Here is a 20,707-nt window from a genome sequence, read left to right as displayed (position 1 = left end):
CAAAACACAATGATTAAAATGACCATTTATCTGGGGTTAGAGACACAGTAGAGGGTAATGCACTTACTTGCCTTGCACAGGAAAAAACCCAGTACCACAGAAAGCTTAGTACAATAAATGGTTTCCCCAAGTACCACCAGGACTGGTCCCTGAGCAGAATCAGAAGCCCAGAGTATGGCCAGGTGTGATCCAAAATACAAAATAATTAAACAACAGATTGTGTCAAATATAAATCTATTCTTTAAGAATCAGAGCACAAGGGGCAAAGTGGTAGCTCAAGCGGTAAGGTGTCTGCCTTGCCCGCGCTAGCCTAGGACAGACTGCGGTTTGATCCCCCAGTGTCCCATATGGTCCCCCCAAGCCAGGAGCGATTTCTGAGTGCATAGCCAGGAGTAACCCCTGAGCGACACCGTGTGCCCCCCAAAAAAGATTCAAGAGCATAGGTTAAGACCATGTCTATGAGTTTAACTCTTGGCATTATAAAAATAAATTTTACTTATTGGTTCTTAAAAGCTACTGAGAACCCCAAAATTCACAAGGCGTCAGAAAGAGTTAAATACAATCTGATCCGCTTCACATTTCACTTAAAATTTTGTTATTTGTTTTTGGTGCCAGGGATCAAACCTAGAACCTCCCACATGCAAGACTAAATGATTTAGTACTGAGTTATATTAAGTATGTATCTACCTCAGTCACACTTAGGTCTACTAGGGATCCTTAAGCAGCACAAATTAAGGAGCTCTTAAAGAGCTAGAGATAATTTTGGTTTCCTTTTATTTGGGATGGGTGTAATGGAGACTCATGTGGGGTACCAGGAATCAAGCCTGAGTAGGCTGTGTGCAAGGCAAGTGTCCTACCCACTGTATTATCACACCTGTCCATGTTTTTTTAAAGAACACAAAAACTCCTTAGGCCAAAAATAGAGACTGTAGAATTAAGAAAGTTCTTTTAATATAGTTCACTAATTTTAATACATATTCCAAATATCATTTCAGATCTTAAATTAAAATTTCCAAATGTTTCAAAATTCTCCAAGCTCTTAAAAGAATTGAGAAAGACACTTACTCATAATTTTTCACAAGCTGATAAAGGCAAAGAAGAATTCCTAGCCAGCAAGCACTGTTATCAGACTGAAGATAGAAACCAATTTTGTCTACAATGGCAGTCCAACGGCTGGGATAATCATGTTTAATAATATGATGAATACATGTTGTCAGCTGTACCCTAAAAGTAAAATAGAACACTCAGCAAAATCTTTTCTTTTAAAAGAAGCCAATAATTATACATATAGATGACCCTCCCCCCATTTTCATTCCTATCAACCGACAAATTCATTTAAAACATAGTTTTTTTCTTTTATTTTCTTCTTTTAGGGAGGGGTTGGGGCCACACCGGTGATGCTCAGGGGGATACTCCTGCTATGTGCTCAGAAATCACTCCTGGCTTTGGGGGACAATATGGGACACCAAGGATTGAACCCAGGTCTACCATGAGTCAGCCGTGTGCAAGGCAAATGCCCTAATGCTGTGCTATCTCTCCGGGCCCTAAAATATTTTTTTCATTAAAAAAGTCTAAATCAGGGGCCAGAGTGATAGCATAGAAGTAGGGCATTTGCTTTGCAAATATCTGGGCAACCTCAGACAGACCTGTTTGATTCCTGGGTATCTCATATGGTCGCCCGAGCTTGCCAGGAGCAATTTCTGAGTGTACCCACCGGATGTGACCCAAACCCCCAACCCAAATAAAACTCTGCATAAAGATAATAGCTTTCAAGTATCAAAACACTATTGATGTCATTCTTTTTTTTTTTTTTTTTTTTTTTTTGGTTTTTGGGCCACACCCGGTAACGCTCAGGGGTTACTCCTGGCTATGTGCTCAGAAGTTGCTCCTGGCTTGGGGGACCATATGGAACACCGGGGGATCGAACCTCGGTCCGTCCAAGGCTAGCGCAGGCAAGGCAGGCACCTTACCTTTAGCGCCACCGCCCGGCCCCATATTGATGGCATTCTTAAGTTTTCTTTATATCTTAAGTAATCATTGTATATTCTGCAAGCTTTTTTTTTTTTTTTTTTTGGTTTTTGGGCCACACCCGGTAACGCTCAGGGGTTACTCCTGGCTATGCGCTCAGAAGTTGCTCCTGGCTTGGGGGACCATATGGGACACCGGGGGATCGAACCGCGGTCCGTCCAAGGCTAGCGCTGGCAAGGCAGGCACCTTACCTTTAGCGCCACCGCCCGGCCCCATTCTGCAAGTTTTTATAAGTTTACAATACAAATTCACAGGGAATTAGATATAGGTATATAGGTATATAGCAGGGGTGTGGCAATGTGGGGATAAATATGTATAGGTGGAAACTAGACAACTGAAAGTGAGCATGCTGACTACAGAAGTTCTAAACTTATTTAGTCTACCACATCCAATTTGGGGGGGGAGGTTATTCCCCCCCAAGCACCTCTGTGGAGATTTATCTTCTTCAGCAAACAGCATCATTTTAGCACGCCCCAAGGAGACACTATCATCCACATTGGGAGAAACATTGCTATAACATGTATAAAAGCCTATTTTTAATGATGTATACCTGAACTATATCATATACCTTAGATAAACAAACAGTAAACAAATTACTTCAATTTAGAACTTTTTTACTTTATATGTAGAAAGTAAACCAATAAAGAATTTCTTGTTACCAGCAATTATTAAATTCTCAGCTATAAAAACTACAATTCAATAAATTCTATGTCTTCCCTCTATACACTCCCTCAAGACTTTCAACCTCAAGTAACAAATCTAACTACAGTGCACGCGCGCGCACACACACACACATACCTGATGAGCTCAGGAGAATGAATAATGGCTTCTACAATATTTTCTCGAATACAATGTCGATCTTCTTCTGGAATGGTGTAAGGAGATATATCCCCTGATGCAGTTTCCCGATCAGGCCAATACTGTGTTATCATATTTTTTAAGTAAATAACACCTAAAAAATAGAAAGTTTAGGGGCTGGTGAGGTGACGCTAGAGGTAAGGTGTCTGCCTTGCAAGAGCTAGCCAAGGAAGGAATGCGGTTCAATCCCCCTCCATGGGCAATTTCTGAGCATCAAAAGGGTGTGGCCAAAAAAAAAAAAGTTTAGCAGTAATATTTACTGTGAAAGCATTGCGAATATCTTCTCTACAGTTCACATCTAAATTTCTTTCAGACTAATTACTTAAATGTACCCCTTTAAAAACAAAATGTTGCTTTAAAAATGTAAATCGCTAAAACACAAATATTTAGCTATATTTTATTTACCCAAAGAAATCAAAGCAAATATACACTATAAAATTATTATACACCTTTATATAATACTCAACAGTTTCTATCCTGCTTTCTAAAGAAACAATGTTTATATTTTTGACTGTTTTTTTGGGGTTGGTGAGGTGGCACTAGAGGTAAGTGTCTGCCTTGCAAGTCCCATATGGTCCCCCCAAGCCAGGGGCAATTTCTGAGTGTTTAGCCAGGAGTAACCCCTGAGCATCAAACGGGTGTGGCCCAAAAACCAAAAAAAAAAAATTGTTTGACTGTTTTTGTTTAGGGGTCCCTTAGCAGAGCTTAGTGGTTGGTTACTCTAGTCTCAATACTTAAAGGTTTGCTTACTGTAGAACTCAGGAGACCAAGAGGAATCTTTGCTTTTGGGCAACACCCATCAGTGCTCAGGTCTTATTCCTGGCTCTGATCATGGGGATTACTCCTGGTAAGCTTGGGGAAGAATATGAGGTGATGGGAATCAGATGCAGGTCAGCCCATTACAAGACAAGATATTAAAGTTGGGGGCTGGAAAGATAGCACAGCGGTAGGGCATTTGCCTTGCATGTGGCCAACCCAGGACAGACCTGGGCTTGATTCCCGACATCCCATATGATCCCCTGAGACTACCAGGAGTGATTTCTGAGCAGAGCCAGGAGTAACCCCTGCCCAAAAACCTGAATTAAAAAAAAAAAAAGATATCAAAGTTGAGTTATCCACATGTAAGGCATATGACCTACCCCTGTACTATCTCTCTAGCACAATAGTACCTTTTTTTTTTTTTTGATTTTTGGGACACACCCGGTGTTGCTCAGTTACTCGCGGCTATGCGCTCAGAAATCGCTCCTGGCTTGGGGGACCTAGGCTTGGGAAACCAGGGGATTGAACTGCAGTCCATCCTAGGCTAGCGCCCGCAAGGCACATGCCTTACCACTCCCCACCTTACCCCTTGTGCCACCACTCTGGCCCAATAGTACCATTTAAATAGTTTTTGTTTGTTTGTTTGTTTGTTTTTTTGTTTTTGGGCCACACCCGGTAACGCTCAGGGGTTACTCCTGGCTATGCGCTCAGAAGTTGCTCCTGGCTTGGGGGACCATATGGGACACCGGGGGATCGAACCGCGGTCCGTCCAAGGCTAGCGCAGGCAAGGCAGGCACCTTACCTTCAGCGCCACCGCCCGGCCCCTCATTTAAATGGTTAAAACAGTAATAACAAAAACAACTAGGAACAAGTGATAAAGTTTTTAAAATCAGAATCAACCATCAGAGAAGGAAACAGGAAAAAACATTACATTATTTTAGTAATATTTCCAGCTTTTCTTTAAGTTCAATAAAATATTACATTATTTTGAATTCTGCTACCAAATATCAAGGTAAACACATTAGGAAATAAAATAAATTTTCAGGTAGCAAGTCAATAAAGGGCCAGCCAAACATGCTTCTTTGAACTATGAAAGTATACAATACATTTACATATACTTCAAAAAATAGTTTTAAAGACTTGCCTGCCTGTCTTACAGGTAAATCCAGTTGTTCTGACATGGTGATCTGAAGCAGTGTTGAAACAAAATTTAGAGACTTGTGTGCCTATAAACAGAAAATACATTTTATTATTTCATTTTATTTTTTGGTTTATGGGCAACACCTGGTGGTGCTCAGGGTTACTACTGGCTCTCTGTTCAGAAATTGCTCCTGGCAGGCTCAAGGGAGCATAGAGGATGACAAGGATAGAACTTGATGTGTGTGGATAGCCTGTTTGATCCCTGGTTTCTCCAAGTAACACCAGGAGTGACTACTGAGCAGACAAATTGGACAAAACCTTGAACAATGCTGGGTATGACCAAAACCCATCCCACTCCAAAATAATAAAATACAACAATAATATTGGTTTCATATATTTCAAAATTTATTTAAAAGTACTTATTTGATAGGATCTAATTAATTTTGAGGCCTGGGTTTGTTGAAAATCTTACATATATTACTGTTAATAATATTTAAGAGGTACTGGAATAATACTACAGTAGGGAGGGAATTTGCCTTTGACGCAGCTGATCCACGTTTGATTCCCAGCATCCCATGTGGTCCACTCTACCAGGAGTGAATACTGAGCAAAGAGCCATGAGTAACTCTTGAGTGTTACTAGTGTAGCTCCCCCCAAAAAAATCACCAACAAAAAAAATTTTAAGAAACTTATCTTTTCTGATAGCAGGGAAAACCACATAATTATCATTAGGATGATAAAATCAGAAAGTTTACTTTTACTAATTAATTTTACTTTTTTGTTCTGGGCCACTCCCGGTGACCATATGAGGTGCTGGGATCAAACCACGGTCAGCCTTCATCAGCCATGTGCAAGGCAAACACCCTACCACTATGCCATCGCTCAGGCCCTCAAGTAACTTTGGCAATAAGGATCAGTAGCAGGACATTAGAATGACTTACATATGTGAGACTCTGGATTCAATACCCAACAATATTTTTTCGCATTTACTGCTTCTGATTATTTTGGGGTTTTTTTGGGGGGCCACACCCAGTGACGCTCAGGGGGTACTTCTGGCTCTGCACTCAGAAATCACTCCTGGCTCGGGGGACCATATGGAATGCCAAGGATCAAACCCAGGTCCGTCCTGGGTCAGGCATGTGCAAGGCCAACACCCTACTGCTGTGCTATCACTCTGGCCAATGGACTGAACACCCAAGTTAAATCCACTTTAGGTTTTATTTAATAAATAGTACAGGTTATTGGTTTAAGATACTAAGCCGCAGGAGCTGGGGTGATAGCACAGAAGAAGGTAAAGCACTTGCCATGCACACAACCAACCTGGGTTTGATCCTCGGCATCCTAATAGTCCCTGAACCCACAAAGAGTAGTGATTCCTGAGTGCACTGCCAGGAGTATCCCCTGAGTACCACAGGTTGTGGCCCAAGACACAAAACAAAACAAACAAAAGAATAATAATAATAATAATAATACTAAGCCACAGAACCAGAGAGATACTACAGTGGGTAAAGTATTCGGCACATGCAAAAGGAAGTGTAAAGTGCCTTACCAACTATAACTATATAGCTTGCCAACCAGAAGGTACCTTATGTGGTTCCCTGAGCACAGCTGCATATGGACCAAAAGTCAATACCAAAACCAAATAAACAAGGTACTAAGTCAGATTACAACAATGAACATGATAATCATGCATCAGGAAAATGAGGTTAAAATAAAAGGCATATCTGGTGGGCCAAAGCAATTTGATACTTGCTTTCCACTGGGTTTGATCACCAGTTCACTATATGGCGTCAAGTTTGCCAGGAGTGATGCCTAAGCACCCACCACTGGGCATGGCCAAGAAAAAAAGTCAACCAAACTCCTAACTCAAAAGAAATGTTTAAGTTTACACCCCAAATAGGTGGAAAGGAACCCTAACCCTCTCCAGTGTACTTCAATATATCTGATCATAGTTAATCATTATTAATTCCATTAAACATATATTTCATATAGAACTTTTCCTAATCCTTTTTTTTTTTTTTTTCATTTAACCTATAAAAGCTAAAATATGGGGCCGGGCGGTGGCACTAAAGGTAAGGTGCCTGCCTTGCCTGCGCTAGCCTTGGACGGACCGTGGTTCAATCCCCCGGTGTCCCATATGGTCCCCCAAGCCAGGAGCAACTTCTGAGCACATAGCCAGGAGTAACCCCTGAGCGTTACTGGGTGTGGCCCAAAAACCAAAAAAAAAAAAAAAAAAAAAAGCTAGAATATATCAGCACTCGGTAGTAGGCCATCTTTCCCACACCCCAGAATTCTACCCATTCTGGATTTTTTAGCACTACATCTAAGTCAAATAAGTTATTTCTCATCCAACTCATTTTAACATCCCTTACCTTCTGTACCTCGTAAGACACCCCCCCAAGACTGCCAGGAGTAATTTCTGAGTGCTGATCCAGGAGTAACCCGTGAGTGCTGTTGGACATGGCCCCCAAACCAGAAAAATTAAAAAAAAAAAAAAATATATATATATATATATATATCATATATATATAGAGAGAGCAGATAAGGAGTTTCCCATACAAACTCCATCATGGGTTCCATCATGGGTATCTCAAATGATCACTTGACGAGAGTGAATCTTGAGTGCAGAACCAAGAGTAACTCCTGAGCATTGCTGAGTGTGGCCCAAAACCAAAAAAATAATAATAAAATAAAACAAAAGCATTACATCAGGAAATGAAGAGAAAAGCAGGCATAGTGATGTCTTACACACAACCAATCCAACCCAGATTTGATCCCAGTACCCCATACCCCAAGTTCACCAGAAGTAGTATCTGACAGGAGTAAGTAACCCAAGTATCACCAGATGTGGTACAAAACATGCCAAAAATATTTAATTATATCAGAATTAACAAAAATAAAAAACCAGGGGCCAGAGAGATAACATGGAGGTAAGATGTTTGCCTTGCAAGCAGAAAGAAGGTGGTTTGAATTCCAGCATCCCATATGGTCCCCCGAACTTGCCAGGAGCGATTTGAGTGTAGAGCCAGGAGAAACCCCTGAGCGCTGCCAGGTATGAACCAAAAATCAAATCAAATAAATAAATATATAAACCAACCACCAGATAATTTAAAAAATAAAAAGGTTTTTAACCATTCTGTTTAAGGAAAGGTGTGAATGTGCTAATCTTTTGTATTCAATGCCAGGAATTGAGTCCAGGGCCTCCCATATGCAAAGAGAGTGTCCAACCCTTGAGTTATATCACCCATCATTACTAAAGTTAACAGGCCAGCAACAGTACAAAACAAGTAGGGGACTTGTCTTATGAGCAGTCCACCTGTGTTTGATCCCTGTCATTCCATTTGGTTCCCTGAGCACCATCAGGAGTAGGCAGGCCATGAGCATAACCAGATATGACCGGGGCCTGTGGTACTAGAGGTAAGGTGTCTCTGCTTTGCAAGCACTAGCCAAGGAAGGACCAAAGTTTGAACCCCTGTCGTCCTATAAGGTCCCCCCAAGCCAGGGGCAATTTCTGAGCGCTTAGCCAGGAGTAACCCCTGAGCATCAAACGGGTGTGGCCCAAAAACCAAAACCAAAACAAACAAACAAAAAAAAGATATGACCCAAACACCCCTCCCCAAAGAATATGACAAATGTAAAAACTGTATTTGTGCTAACTCTCCAGGCCCCATACAATGCATTTTTACTTCCCACACTTTATAATATTACCTGGAACTAAGAAAGTTTAAATGACCCCTAGGTAAGCCTTCAATTTCTTTTTTTTTTGTTTGTTTTTGGGCCACACCCGGTAAATGCTCAGGGGTTACTCCTGGCTATGCGCTCAGAAGTCGCTCCTGGCTTGGGGGACCATATGGGACACCGGGGGATCGAACTGTGGTCCGTCCAAGGCTAGCGCAGGCAAGGCAGGCACCTTACCTCTAGCGCCACCGCCCGGCCCAGCCTTCAATTTCTTATCAGAGTATACTCCTTAGTTGTTTTCCTGAGGGGAGAGGGGTAGGAGGAATCCAGCAATTGGGCAGGAAAAAGGAAATAACTTCCCACAAGTGCTGGAGGCTACCAGAGACAGGGAGGCCCTGTGATACTAGGGATCAAATCCTGGGTCTTATAAACAAACAAACATCAAGGGCTGGAAAGATAGCATGGAGGTAAGGCATTTGCCTTGCATGCAGGACAGTGGTTAGAATCCCAGAGCCTGTCAGGAGCAATTTCTGAGTGTAGAGCCAGGAGTAACCCCTGTGCGCTGCCAGGTGTGTCCCAAAAACCAATCCCCCCCCCCAAAAAAACCAAACAAAAAAAAAAATCATCAACCTCTCTGAACTATCTCCTAATAATCTCCCTGACTAAAAACATAAGATGATTTCTAGAGTCTATATGCTTTAATCACAGGTTTAATCATCCAAAACAGCCAGCTCCATTATAAATTTGCCGTGTACTTCTGGGGGTCATGATGCCTCTGGAATGCCAGAAATGTAGTAAACAGGAATTACTTTCCATGTTCAGTGCATAGAACAGATTGCTGGGGACTGCAGATGTACATGTGAACACACCAGGGTTCCAAAACTGCATGATCCTTTAAATACCACCATGGGTGAGCTCTAAGCACCTTCACTGCAAAATAATAAGAACCAAACTAAGAAAACATTCACCCCATTCTCTGAGATTACATTTAGAAAATTTCAGCTTTGGGGGCCTAGGAACAATTCAGTGGCACCACATCTTTTATGTTCTGAACATGATCCAAGCAGTATTACCATTTGGAATCCTGAATGACAACAAAATGTGTGGTTTCTGGTGCACCGTGAACAGTTTGGAGTATGAGTACCCACTCATACAGAGTTGGTGTACTCACAGCACATAAAAAGTAAGACTCATGGATATAGGGAAAGATAGCACAGGAGCTAAGGAGCTTGCCTTGAATGTAGTGGACTCTGGTTCAAACCTAGTAGCAAAGAGGGTTCCCCATATCAAAGGGAGGGACTCCTGAAGACAAAGCCTGGAGTAAAACTTTAAGACAAAAAAAAAATCTGCTGGAGTAAATTCAGAAGTAGGACTGAGGGGGCCGGGCGGTGGCGCTAAAGGTAAGGTGCCTGCCTTGCCTGCGCTAGCCTTGGACGGACTGCGGTTCGATCCCCCGGTGTCCCATATGGTCCCCCAAGCCAGGAGCAACTTCTGAGCACATAGCCAGGAGTAACCCCTGAGCGTTACCAGGTGTGGCCCAAAAACCAAAAAAAAAAAAAGAAGTAGGACTGAATTTACTCTCTCCTGCAGGTAGGGCTGACCCAGGGTTCAATCCCCAGCATCTTATATGGTTCCCTAGCACAGCCAGGAGTAAAGCAGAGGTAGGAGTAAGCACAGGACACAAGTAGGTATAGTTCCAAAACAAAACAAACATGAAAGAGTGTGACTCCTGGCAAGCAACACAAGATGTAGTTAGTAGCACTGCAATGCTATCAAATGTGTATTACATCCCAGTCATAAAACAGAAAGACTAGAAAGGGCTGTGTGTGGGGGCGGGGATAAAAGTACAAATTCAACTGCAATTCCAAGGATGTGTCTCAGTGTAGAAGGCTACCTAGGGCATAGGATTAAATTAAAATTCAGGAGGACCCATGAGGTCCTGAGTTCAATCCGAGACACTGCATGGCACTCCAAGCCCACTTAGTAAAGGACCAGTCACTCTCCACTTTGCTCCTATGGCACTACTAAAGTCCAAAAATAGCCAGGAGTGATCCCTTTTGTTTTGGGGAACACATGGGATGCCAGGATCAAACCCTACTGGCTTGTGCAAGGCATGTGCTCTACCTGAAGTTGGCCAGGACCAGAAAAGCAAAACAGCAGGTAGAGTTCAATGCCAGGTGCCACCTATTGTTCCCCCAAAACAGGCAAGAATGATACCTAAGTGCATAGCCAGAAGTCCTGAGTACTGCTGGGTCTGGCTCCAAAAAGGATAAAAAAAATAAAATAAAACAAAAGCATTCCCCCTCAAAGAAATAGTACAAGGGCCATGGCACATGTTTTGCATGTAACCAATCCCAATTCAATCTCTGGAATGGAACCATATGGTTCCACCAGCCATGGTGGTCTGAATAATCCCCAACACTACACGCTTGACCAATGGGAAGGAATCTGAGCAGTTTGGTAAAACTTTAAAAGTAAAATATTTAAAGGGCTTGTGTGCATGCTTTGCATACAGGAGACCCAGAGTTCTAGTCTCATCTCGGCACTGCAAGGTCCTGAGCACCAACATTGAAACGGTGCCAGATATGCATGCCCACACCCACCCACCAAGCTCCTTACAGAACTGTCACCCCGAATCAAAATAACTGGTGGTGGGCTGAAGAGAGAGCAGTGGTAAGGTATTTGCCTTACATGGAGCTGCACCAGGATGGACCAGGGTTTGATTCCCGGCATCCCATATGGTCCCCCAAGTTTAAGCACAGAGCCAGGAGTAACTCCAGGGTGCCACCAGGTGTGGCCCCCCCCAAAAAAAGATAATTAGTGGTACTCAAAAAAAACCGTGATTGGATACTAGAGACTGAATCCAGTTGGATATGTGCAAAGCAAGTCCCCTGGGAGTCAAAGCTATGTCTGATATAGTACAGTAGGTATGGCTCCTGCCTTGCACGCATCTGACCAAGAGTCAAACCCCAGCACCTCATATGGCCCTCTAAACATGGACAGTAATTCTTTTTTTTTTTTTTTTGGTTTTTGGGTCACACCCGGCGGTGTTCAGGGGTTACTCCTGGCTGTCTGCTCAGAAATAGCTCCTGGCAGACATGGGGGACCATATGGGACACCGGGATTCGAACCAACCACCTTACATCCTGGATCGGCTGCTTGCAAGGCAGACAGCCTTGGACAATAATTCTTGAAGACAGAGCCAACAGTTAACTCCTATATATCATATGGTATAGCCCAAAACGAATCAAAAAGAGACCCTACCCACTGTACTATCTCTACAAAACCCTATATTTTTATTTGAATGGGGAGGGGGCTTGGGGCACCATATGCGGTAGTGGGATTGGAAACCAAATGAACTGTATGCAAGGCAAGCACTGAGTTGGAAGGAATGATCCAGATTAATAATGGTGATCATCTAGGATTAAGCATGAATTTTGATTTCAGAGCAACCAGAGGAAGAACACTCAAGGTGGCATTTGTAAGATTTATGGCTTGAGAAAATGGAGCTCAAGTAATAGTTATAGTTTTTTTTCTTGTATTTGCTTTTGGTCATGGCTGTGCTCAGGAATCACTCCCAGCAGGGTTTAGGGGACCTGAACTAGGGAAACTTGGGTCAGTCTTAACAGTTGCAACCCAGTAAGTTCTTAACAGAAGGGATAAGCAGCATAAGTTTTTTTTTTTTTTTTTTTTGTTTTTTTTTTTTTTTTTTTTAGTTTTTGGGTCACACCCGGCGGTGCTCAGGGGTTACTCCTGGCTGTCTGCTCAGAAATAGCTCCTGGCAGGCACGGGGGACCATATGGGACACCGGGATTCGAACCAACCACCTTTGGTCCTGGATCGGCTGCTTGCAAGGCAAATGCCGCTGTGCTATCTCTCCGGGCCCAGCATAAGTTAAGGTTTGATAAAGTTTCTATTCAACAACAGCGGCAGCAAAATCAAAGAATGTTGTCTCTTTTAATAAGTAATCTGCTAAAATCCTTCAGAGATTTTATATCTTTGCTTTAAAATAAAGAAGCATGAATATGAACATGCAAGAAATGACAGCTAAAAAGATTTGAATCTGGGGCCGGAGTGGTGGCGCAAACTGTAAGAAGTCTGTCTTGCCTGTGCTAGCCTAGCATGGACAGTTCGATCCCCCAACGTCCCATAGGGTCCCCCAAGCCAGGAGCTTTTTCCGAGCACATAGCCAGGAGTAACCCCCAAGTGTCACCCCTTGTGGCCCAAAAAGAAACAAAACAAAACAAAACAAAAGAAGAAGAAGAAGAGGGCCAGAGAGATAGCATGGAGGTAAGGTGTTTGCTTTTCATGCAGGACAGTGGTTCGAATCCCGGCATCCCATATGTCCCCTGTACCTGCGGCGGGGGAGGGGGGGGGCGCGATTTCTGAACAGAGAGCCAGGAGTGACCCCTGAGCGCTGCCAGGTGTACCCAAAAACCAAAAACAAACAAACAAAAAAGAGATTTGTATCTACAGAACCAAATTGTCTTTGGAATGAATATATATTTGGGTTTTTATTTGTTTGTTTAGGATTTTGGGCCACATGTGGCAGCACTTGGGTTTACTGCTGCTGGCTCTTTGCTCAGAATCACCCCTGGCTGGTCCGATGGCAGTGGTTTATCAGAATTTATTAACATTAGTATCACAAAAGTTAGTATATAACCCCCCCTGCTCAATTTAACTGGCTTTAAAAGAGAGAGAGAAAAAAGGAGGGGCCAGAGAGATATCACAGCAGTAAGGCTTTTACCTTAGATGCAGAAGGACGGTGGTTCGAATCCCTGCATCCTACCCCTGCCGGGTGTGATCCAAAAACAAAAACAAAAAAAAAAAAAAAGAAATCACCCCTGGCAGGCTTGGGTAACCCATATGGGATGCCGAGAATCGAATCCAGGTCAGCTGTGTGCAAGGCTGTGTTTAAGCCTTATAGAGTCAGGAGTGACCCCTGAGTGCAGCTGGAGAGATAGCATGGAGGTAGGGTATTTGCCTTGCATGCAGAAGGACGTTGGCTTGAATCCTGGCATTCCATATGGTCCCCGGAGCCTGCCAGGAGCGATTTCCGAGCATAGAGCCAGGATTAACCCCTGAGCGCTGCCAGGTGTGACCCAAAAACCAAAAACCAAAAAAAAAAAGTAAGCCTTACCACTGTGCTACTGCTCTAGTCTATATTTGTTTTATTGGGGTCCAAAAAATACCAGAATTCATACATACAAAGCAGGTGATAAGAGTCCTTTGAGCTATCTTCTTGGCCTGATACAACAGTTAATGTCAACTGTCAGACTTTGCATATAGGAGGCCCAGATTTGATCTCCAGCATTACATGGTCCCCCAGCACTGTCTTAACAACCCTGATGACAAAACTGGGTGTAATCCCCAATCACTACACTAGGTATGCCCACTCCAAAACACAATGCAGAACAGGAGCAATAAATAGTATAGCAGGTAGGGTGCTTGCCTTGTAAGCAGCCAACCCAATCTAGATTCAATCCTTGACATGCAATATGTCCTATTACTCTATGGGTTAACTACAAATTTTGAGGCAGAATTTGTGTGGCATGTGAATTCATTAATCAAATAGCATTTACACCATAGTTCATGCATCTGAAGAGGGTCTAGTAGATATCATTTTCTTTAATTTTTTTACATTAAAGCCGTAAAACACGGGCCAGGCGGTGGCGCTAAAGGTAAGGTGCCTGCCTTGCCTGCGCTAGCCTTGGACGGACCGCGGTTCGATCCCCCGGTGTCCCATATGGTCCTCCAAGCCAGGAGCAACTTCTGAGCACATAGCCAGGAGTAACCCCTGAGCGTTACTGGGTGTGGCCCCAAAAACCAAAAAAAAAAAAAAAAAAAAGCCATAAAACACAATGAAAAACACATTATTACCAATCACATTTTTGGGACACACTGATCACACTCAAACTATGCGCTCAGAAATCGCTCCTGGCTAGGGGGACCATATGGGACACTGGGGATCGAATCAGGTTTGTTCGAGATCTGTCACGCACAAAGTAAATGCCCTACCTCTGTGCTATTGCTCCGGCCCCTAATCACATTTTATATATAAGGAAAATGCTTAAATGTTAAATACCTCCAGAAAGCTAAATCAGAACTCTTCAAAATTTAAGTGATTTTTTAGGGCAGGAGTGATAGCACAGCAGTAGGGCACTTGCCTTGCAATGGCTGACCTGAGACAGACCTAAATTCAATCCCCGGCAGCAGAGTGCAAGGCGAACACTTTACTGCTGTGCTATATCTACAGCCAAACTAATAGTTTTTTTTTTTTTGGTTTTTGGGTCACACCTGGCAGCGCTTGGAAATCGGGAAACCATATGGGATGCTGGGATTCGAACCACCTTCCTTCTGCATGCAAGGCAAATGCCTTACCTCCATGCTCTCTCTCCAGCCCCTATACTTTTAAGTAATTTACTCCATCCTTTGTCATAGAGCTCACTACCTGGATACTTCAAAACCTGGATCACAATTAATTCCAAAATTCTAACAGTGGTTCAATAAGGTTTTAAAATTCACAACACACCACAAAGTCAGTGGAGAATACTCAGCTGTATCTTAAAAATAGCTACCCAAGTTCTTACTGTGATCCTTACAACTAAAGGAATTTCCTAGAATATTTTCTACATGTAATCTTAAAAAGAAACATCCTAAAATACTTGATAGGTATGCTAGTAAGAGTTAAAGTCTACAAGAGTTAAGTCATAAAGCCTAAAATTGACATACCAATATACATACAACATTAACACCACACAAAAATTCTTTTTGTGGTTTGTTGTTTTATATTTTGGAGGGACGCAACCAGCAGTGTCAGGGGTTATTCCTGGCTCTGTCAGAAATTGCTCTTGGCAGCTGGAGAGATAGCACAGAGGTAGGGCGTTTGCCTTGCATGCAGAAGGACGGTGGTTTGAATCAGGCATCCCATATGGTCCCCCGAACCTGCCAGGAGCAATTTCTGAGCATGGAGCCAGGAGTAACCCCTGAGTGCTGCCATGTGTGACCAAAAACAAACAAACAAACAAACAAAAAATCACTCTTGGCTTGGGGGACCAATGCCAGGGATCAAACCTTTATCTGTCCTGGGTCAGCTGAGCGCAAGGCAAACACCCTACCGTTGTGCTACCACTCAGGGCCCTTTACTTTTTTTGTTTGTTTTTTTTTTTTTTTTTTTTTGGTTTTGGTTTTTGGGTCACACCTGGCAGTGCTCAGGGGTTATTCCTGGCTACAGGCTCAGAAATTGCTCCTGGCAGGCACAGGGGACCTTATGGGGCGCCGGGATTCGAACCGATGACCTCCTGCATGAAAGGCAAACGCCTTACATCCATACTATCTCTCCGGCCCCCTTGTTTTGTTTTTTAACACAAAAGTTCTTGACTTAACAAAATTATAAATTTATACCAAGAGAAAAAACTATATGATGAATCAACACTGGAGAAAAATAAGCAAAGGGAAATAGGGAAGTAGAAAAATTAGGGAACTCCTAAGTGATGTAGAACAATGACGAAAATGAGAGAAGTGGGCCGGAGAGATAGCATGGAGGTAAGGCGTTTGCCTCTCATGCAGGAGGTCATCGGTTCGAATCCCGGCGTCCCATATATGGTCCTCCCGTGCCTGCCAGGAGCAATTTCTGAGCCTGGAGCCAGGAATAACCCCTGAGCACTGCCGGGTGTGACCCAAAAACCACAAAAAAAAAAAAAAAAAAAAAAAAAGAAAATGAGAGAAGTGGCAAGTCTGAGAGACTTAATGGTGGTTCAAATCCCGGCATCCCATATGGTCCCCTGTGCCTGCCAGGAGAGATTTCTGAGTGCAGAGCCAGGAGTAACCCCTGAACGCCACCGGGTGTGACCCACCAACCCCCTTAAAAAAAATTTAAAAATTGGGGCTAGGGGCCAAAGAGATAGCATGGAGGTAAGGCATTTCATGCAGGACAGTGGTTCGAATCCCAGCATCCCATATGGTACCCTGAGCCAATTTCTAAGCGCATAGTCAGGAGTAACCCCTGAGCATCACCAGGTGTAGCCCAAAATCAAAGAATAAAAAAAAAAAAAATGCTAGAGAAATAGCAAAGCAGATAGGGCATTTGCCATACATGCAGCATGGCCGAGTTCAATTCCTAGCCACCCATATGATCCCCTCTGGTCCCCCAATTCTGCCAGGAGTGATTTCAGAGCACAGAGCCAGAAGTAACCCCTACTTCCTGGTTATGGTCCCAAAACAAAAACAAATAAGAAGGAAAGATATTTTAAAAAATTGGGTAACTAATGTCCACAGCCCTCTCACACAGATTGTGATTAGCAACAATCACAGAGTTTATAAAAGCCAGACACTTAGCTGAAGCAATAGTATGGTGGGTAGGGTGCTTGCCTTGCACACAGTAGACCTGGGATCAATTCCAAGGTCTCCCAAGAGCCCCTGAGCACAGAGCCAGGAGTAAGCCCTGAACAATGCTGAGTGTGGTCCAAAAACAAACAAAAAAGGCCAGGTACCAAATTTCCGAAAGTCATGTAGTGTTCACTGTTCCAAAGTATTTCAAATGATCTATTTGCTAAACACCTGCCATAGATCTCTACAAGTTATCAGGTGCAGGGGTCAGAGAGTACAGCAAAAAGAGTGTTTGCCTTGCACTGCGTTGAGCCAGATTCAACCCCAGCATCCATATGACCAGCACCAGCAGAGCCCCGCCAGAAGTGATCCCTAACCATAGAGCCAGAAGCTTAAGCCTTGAGCACAGCCCAAATACCAGAAAGCAGAAAATTGTATATTTTTCTAGTCCAGTCTCATTATGTCTGGTCTTTACTTTTTTTTGACCATAAAATAAGATAAATGAATTAATTCTTTTGGACCAAAGAGGATCACATATCTTTCAGAGTAATATTTCAGGTCCAATAGTGATATTGAATCAGGGGCATTGCCACCACCAAAGTTGTCCTCCCTGCACCCGCGTTCCCAGCCTGCATCCCATATATCCCCTTTTGGAGGCGTTAGTGCATATAATTGGGCAGTCAATACCAAGTTAAAGAATGAATTTAATTTCAAATTTGTGGTAATTAAATCAATTCTATTTTTCAATAACCTACCATTCTTTCAAAAATGAAGTTTAATAAATGTATGTAAATGTTCTTTAACTAATGCTCTATTGGAGCAAAATTATAGTAGCTATCACAATGAATTTCTAATGGCTAGACTTATGCATGCTATTTTCTTAAAATAATGCCCCTCTTAACCTGTGACTATAATCACAAACAAAAGTGGTCCATAAATACTCCATGATTTAGTGTTGGCTTTATTTCAATTGAATATTTAAAATCTGAAAGATCTAAAGCTCACCCCAAGGTGACTTTGAACCTAAGAATTTAGAATATCAGTCACTATACATAGTTTTAAAGTTAGTCTCTGATGCATACAAAATAGACAACTTTATTTTGAAATCATGTAATACTTGTCTGAAGTGAGGCAGAAATCTCTGTACATCTAAGACTTCACTCGGTTTCCTAAAAGTTATCCACGTAGTTACCTCAACATTGTCACTGAGTTAACTCCTAATCAAACATCTGACTAACATCAAGATCTCCCATTACTTAAAAAGAAAGAAGGTACACTAACTCTTGGTAGAGAGGGGTCATTACTTAATAAAGGAACACTAACTCTTGGGATAGAGAGCCACATGCAGCAAGATAGTAAATGGCATTTCGCTCTAAGTGCCAAGAGTCCTTTAAAGAAACCTTTAAAACCAGACACAAAGTATGTAAAACCAAAGCCTGAAGGCGAAGAAGACACCAATATAAAAAATTCCTAGACCACAACGCGATTTCCAACGGAGGGACAGCCCCTAAGGTCCAGAGAGGGGTAGTGAACTGATCTGGAGTATGTATACTGGTGATGATCTGGGATATGTATACATATTTCAAAGCTTTCAATCAGTCTTAAAGAGAATGCTTCTCGGCCTTTTGCCTAAGATTAGATGTAGTCTTAAGAGACACCTCGCTCTCGACGGTCCCACAATCAGTCTGAAGAGACCGACCAAGCTCTCGCCCGACGGTTCCCAGCTACCCTGAAGTCACGACCGCATGAATGGGGACAACTCCACACATCAGCAGGTAAAGCCAAGCAGCCCAAGGTCACTCCAGCCCCGCCAACAGCAGCGGCGGAGCTCTCCCTAGGAAAATGAAAAAGTGCACTTCCCCGGACATTCCCCACTCCTGTTGCCCAAGCAGCGCCCATGCCTCGACACAGTCTTCCAGATCTGGGAGCCGGAGGCCGGCCGAGATTGGCGGCCTCCAGGCGGGCACAAACTCAGGAGGGTCGGTCAGCCAGCCAGCCAGCCATCAGCCCCGGGTCTGGGCCTTGGGCCTGGCCTTTCAGGAATCCCCCTCCAAACTCGGGGCGCCCGAAGCTGCTCCTGGAAGCGCCTGGAAAAGGAGCAATCTGTCGGGAGGGAGCTGCTCCCGGGCGGGCGCTGGGCGCTGGGCGCGGGCCAGAGGGCGGCCGAGTCGGGAGCCGGGTGTGTGTCCGGCGCGTCACGCCCGCCTGGCCGCCAGCTCCAGCCCCAGCCCCAGCCCCAGCCCCAGCTCCGAGGCCCGGAGCGAGAGCCGCGGCCGCCGAGGCACGCGCTGTCAGGTCGCCGCCCAGGCCCGAAGGAAGGGGAAGGGAGGGCAGAGCGCGGCGGGGCCCGGCCTGCTCGCCTGCCGCCGACCCGCTCCTCCCGCGCCCGCCGCGTCCTTACTTCATTGAGCTGGCGCTCCGCGGCCTCGCGCAAGGCCGGGTCGATGGTGCCCCGCAGGGCCTCGATAATGGTGTTGGGGTCCATCGCGGCGCGCAGGCGGGCGAACCCCGAGCTCGGCTTCGGCGGCGGCGGCGGCTGCTAGGCTGCTAGGCTGCGGCGGCGGCGGCGGCTGGGTCAAGGCACGGCGCCGCTCCCTGCGCACATGGACCCGCCGCGCTCCGCAGCGGCAACCGGCGCGAAAGGAAAGAGAAGCGCCAAGGCCCCGGATAGAACCTCTGCGCCTCGGCGTGGAGGCGGGAGGTGCCGCGGCCGCTTCCGGTCGGCGCGGCGCGGCGCGCCCGCCCCGCGGTGCATCCTGGGAAATGGAGTCCCGCGCGTGAGTCCTCGCTCTCGCCCACGTGGCTCTCTCGCTCGCTTGCACGCTTTCCACCGGCTTTTTCTACGGACGTGGCCTGCTTGGTGTAGCACACAAGGGGAAATGTTTTTAATTAAGCGCCTCCAAAAGGGGATATATGGGATGCAGGCTGGGAACGCGGGTGCAGGGAGGACAACTTTGGTGGTGGCAATGCCCCTGATTCAATGTCACTATTGGACCTGAAATATTACTCTGAAAGATATGTGATCCTCTTTGGTCCAAAAGAATTAATTCATTTATCTTATTTTATGGTCAAAAAAATAAAGACCAAAAAAAATAAATAAATAAAGACCAGACATAATGAGACTGGACTAGAAAAATATACAATTTTCTGCTTTCTGGTGATGGATATGGTATTGAAATGGTGTTTGCTTGAAAAAATATAATATGCAGTGTGCAAATCCTGACATCTCAATAAATGGTTACATTTCTTTTTAAAAAAAAATGTTGTTTTTTTAACCATCAATCACCAAGGTTTCACGCCATAGGCCGGTTGTTACTCTAAAAAGAATCTGATACTGTGTGGAATGTTATCGTCATCTATTGCTAGAAACTGAAAGAAACTAAAAATTTTTTTTTTTTTTTTTTTGGTTTTTGGGTCACACCTGGCAGTGCTCAGGGGTTATTCCTGGCTCCAGGCTCAGAAATTGCTCCTGGCAGGCACAGGGGACCATATGGGGCGCCGGGATTCGAACCGATGACCTCCTGCATGAAAGGCAAACGCCTTACCTCCATGCTATCTCTCCGGCCCCAGAAACTAAAATTTAAATGTAATCTGGGCAGGGGAGACAGGATAGGGGATTAGGAGATTTAAATTCAGATTCAAAATTTCTCAAAACCAACCCCAATTCCATCCTTAGAAGCCACTCAGACCTGATCCCTATAAACCCAGTTTGTGATCCCAAAACACAAACACAAAAAAACTTACACTCTTTGACTTTGTAAAAGCATTTAAGAAACTATCTTTTAGTTTTTGTTTCTGTTTCTTGTTTTGGGGCCACACCCAGTGAGTTCAGGGGTTAATCCTAGCTCTTCACTCAGAAATCGCTCCTGACAGGCTTTGGGGACCTTATCATGGGATGCCGGAATCTGAACCCTGG

The 20,707-nt window shown here is 44.2% G+C and overlaps 1 protein-coding gene across 1 annotated transcript in view; it reads right to left on the bottom strand.

Annotated features, from left to right (window-relative positions):
* Nucleotides 1–19,334, bottom strand: part of IPO7 (importin 7) — a 63,083-nt gene extending 43,749 nt beyond the window's left edge. Inside the window, exons 1-4 of the mRNA XM_049780995.1 lie at nt 19,193–19,334; nt 4,790–4,871; nt 2,827–2,980; nt 1,066–1,224 (exon numbers count right to left, since the gene is read on the bottom strand). Coding sequence (XP_049636952.1) covers nt 1,066–1,224; nt 2,827–2,980; nt 4,790–4,871; nt 19,193–19,276 — 479 coding nt within the window. The 5' untranslated portion in view covers nt 19,277–19,334. The remainder of the gene's footprint in view (nt 1–1,065; nt 1,225–2,826; nt 2,981–4,789; nt 4,872–19,192) is intronic.
* Nucleotides 19,335–20,707: the final 1,373 nt, after the last annotated feature.

The sequence above is a fragment of the Suncus etruscus genome, chromosome 9, assembly GCF_024139225.1.
Source record: "Suncus etruscus isolate mSunEtr1 chromosome 9, mSunEtr1.pri.cur, whole genome shotgun sequence".
In the NCBI taxonomy this organism is placed as follows: Eukaryota; Metazoa; Chordata; class Mammalia; order Eulipotyphla; family Soricidae; genus Suncus; species Suncus etruscus.
Note: the sequence above shows the minus strand (reverse complement) of the source record. Positions and strands in the feature narration are given on the sequence as shown.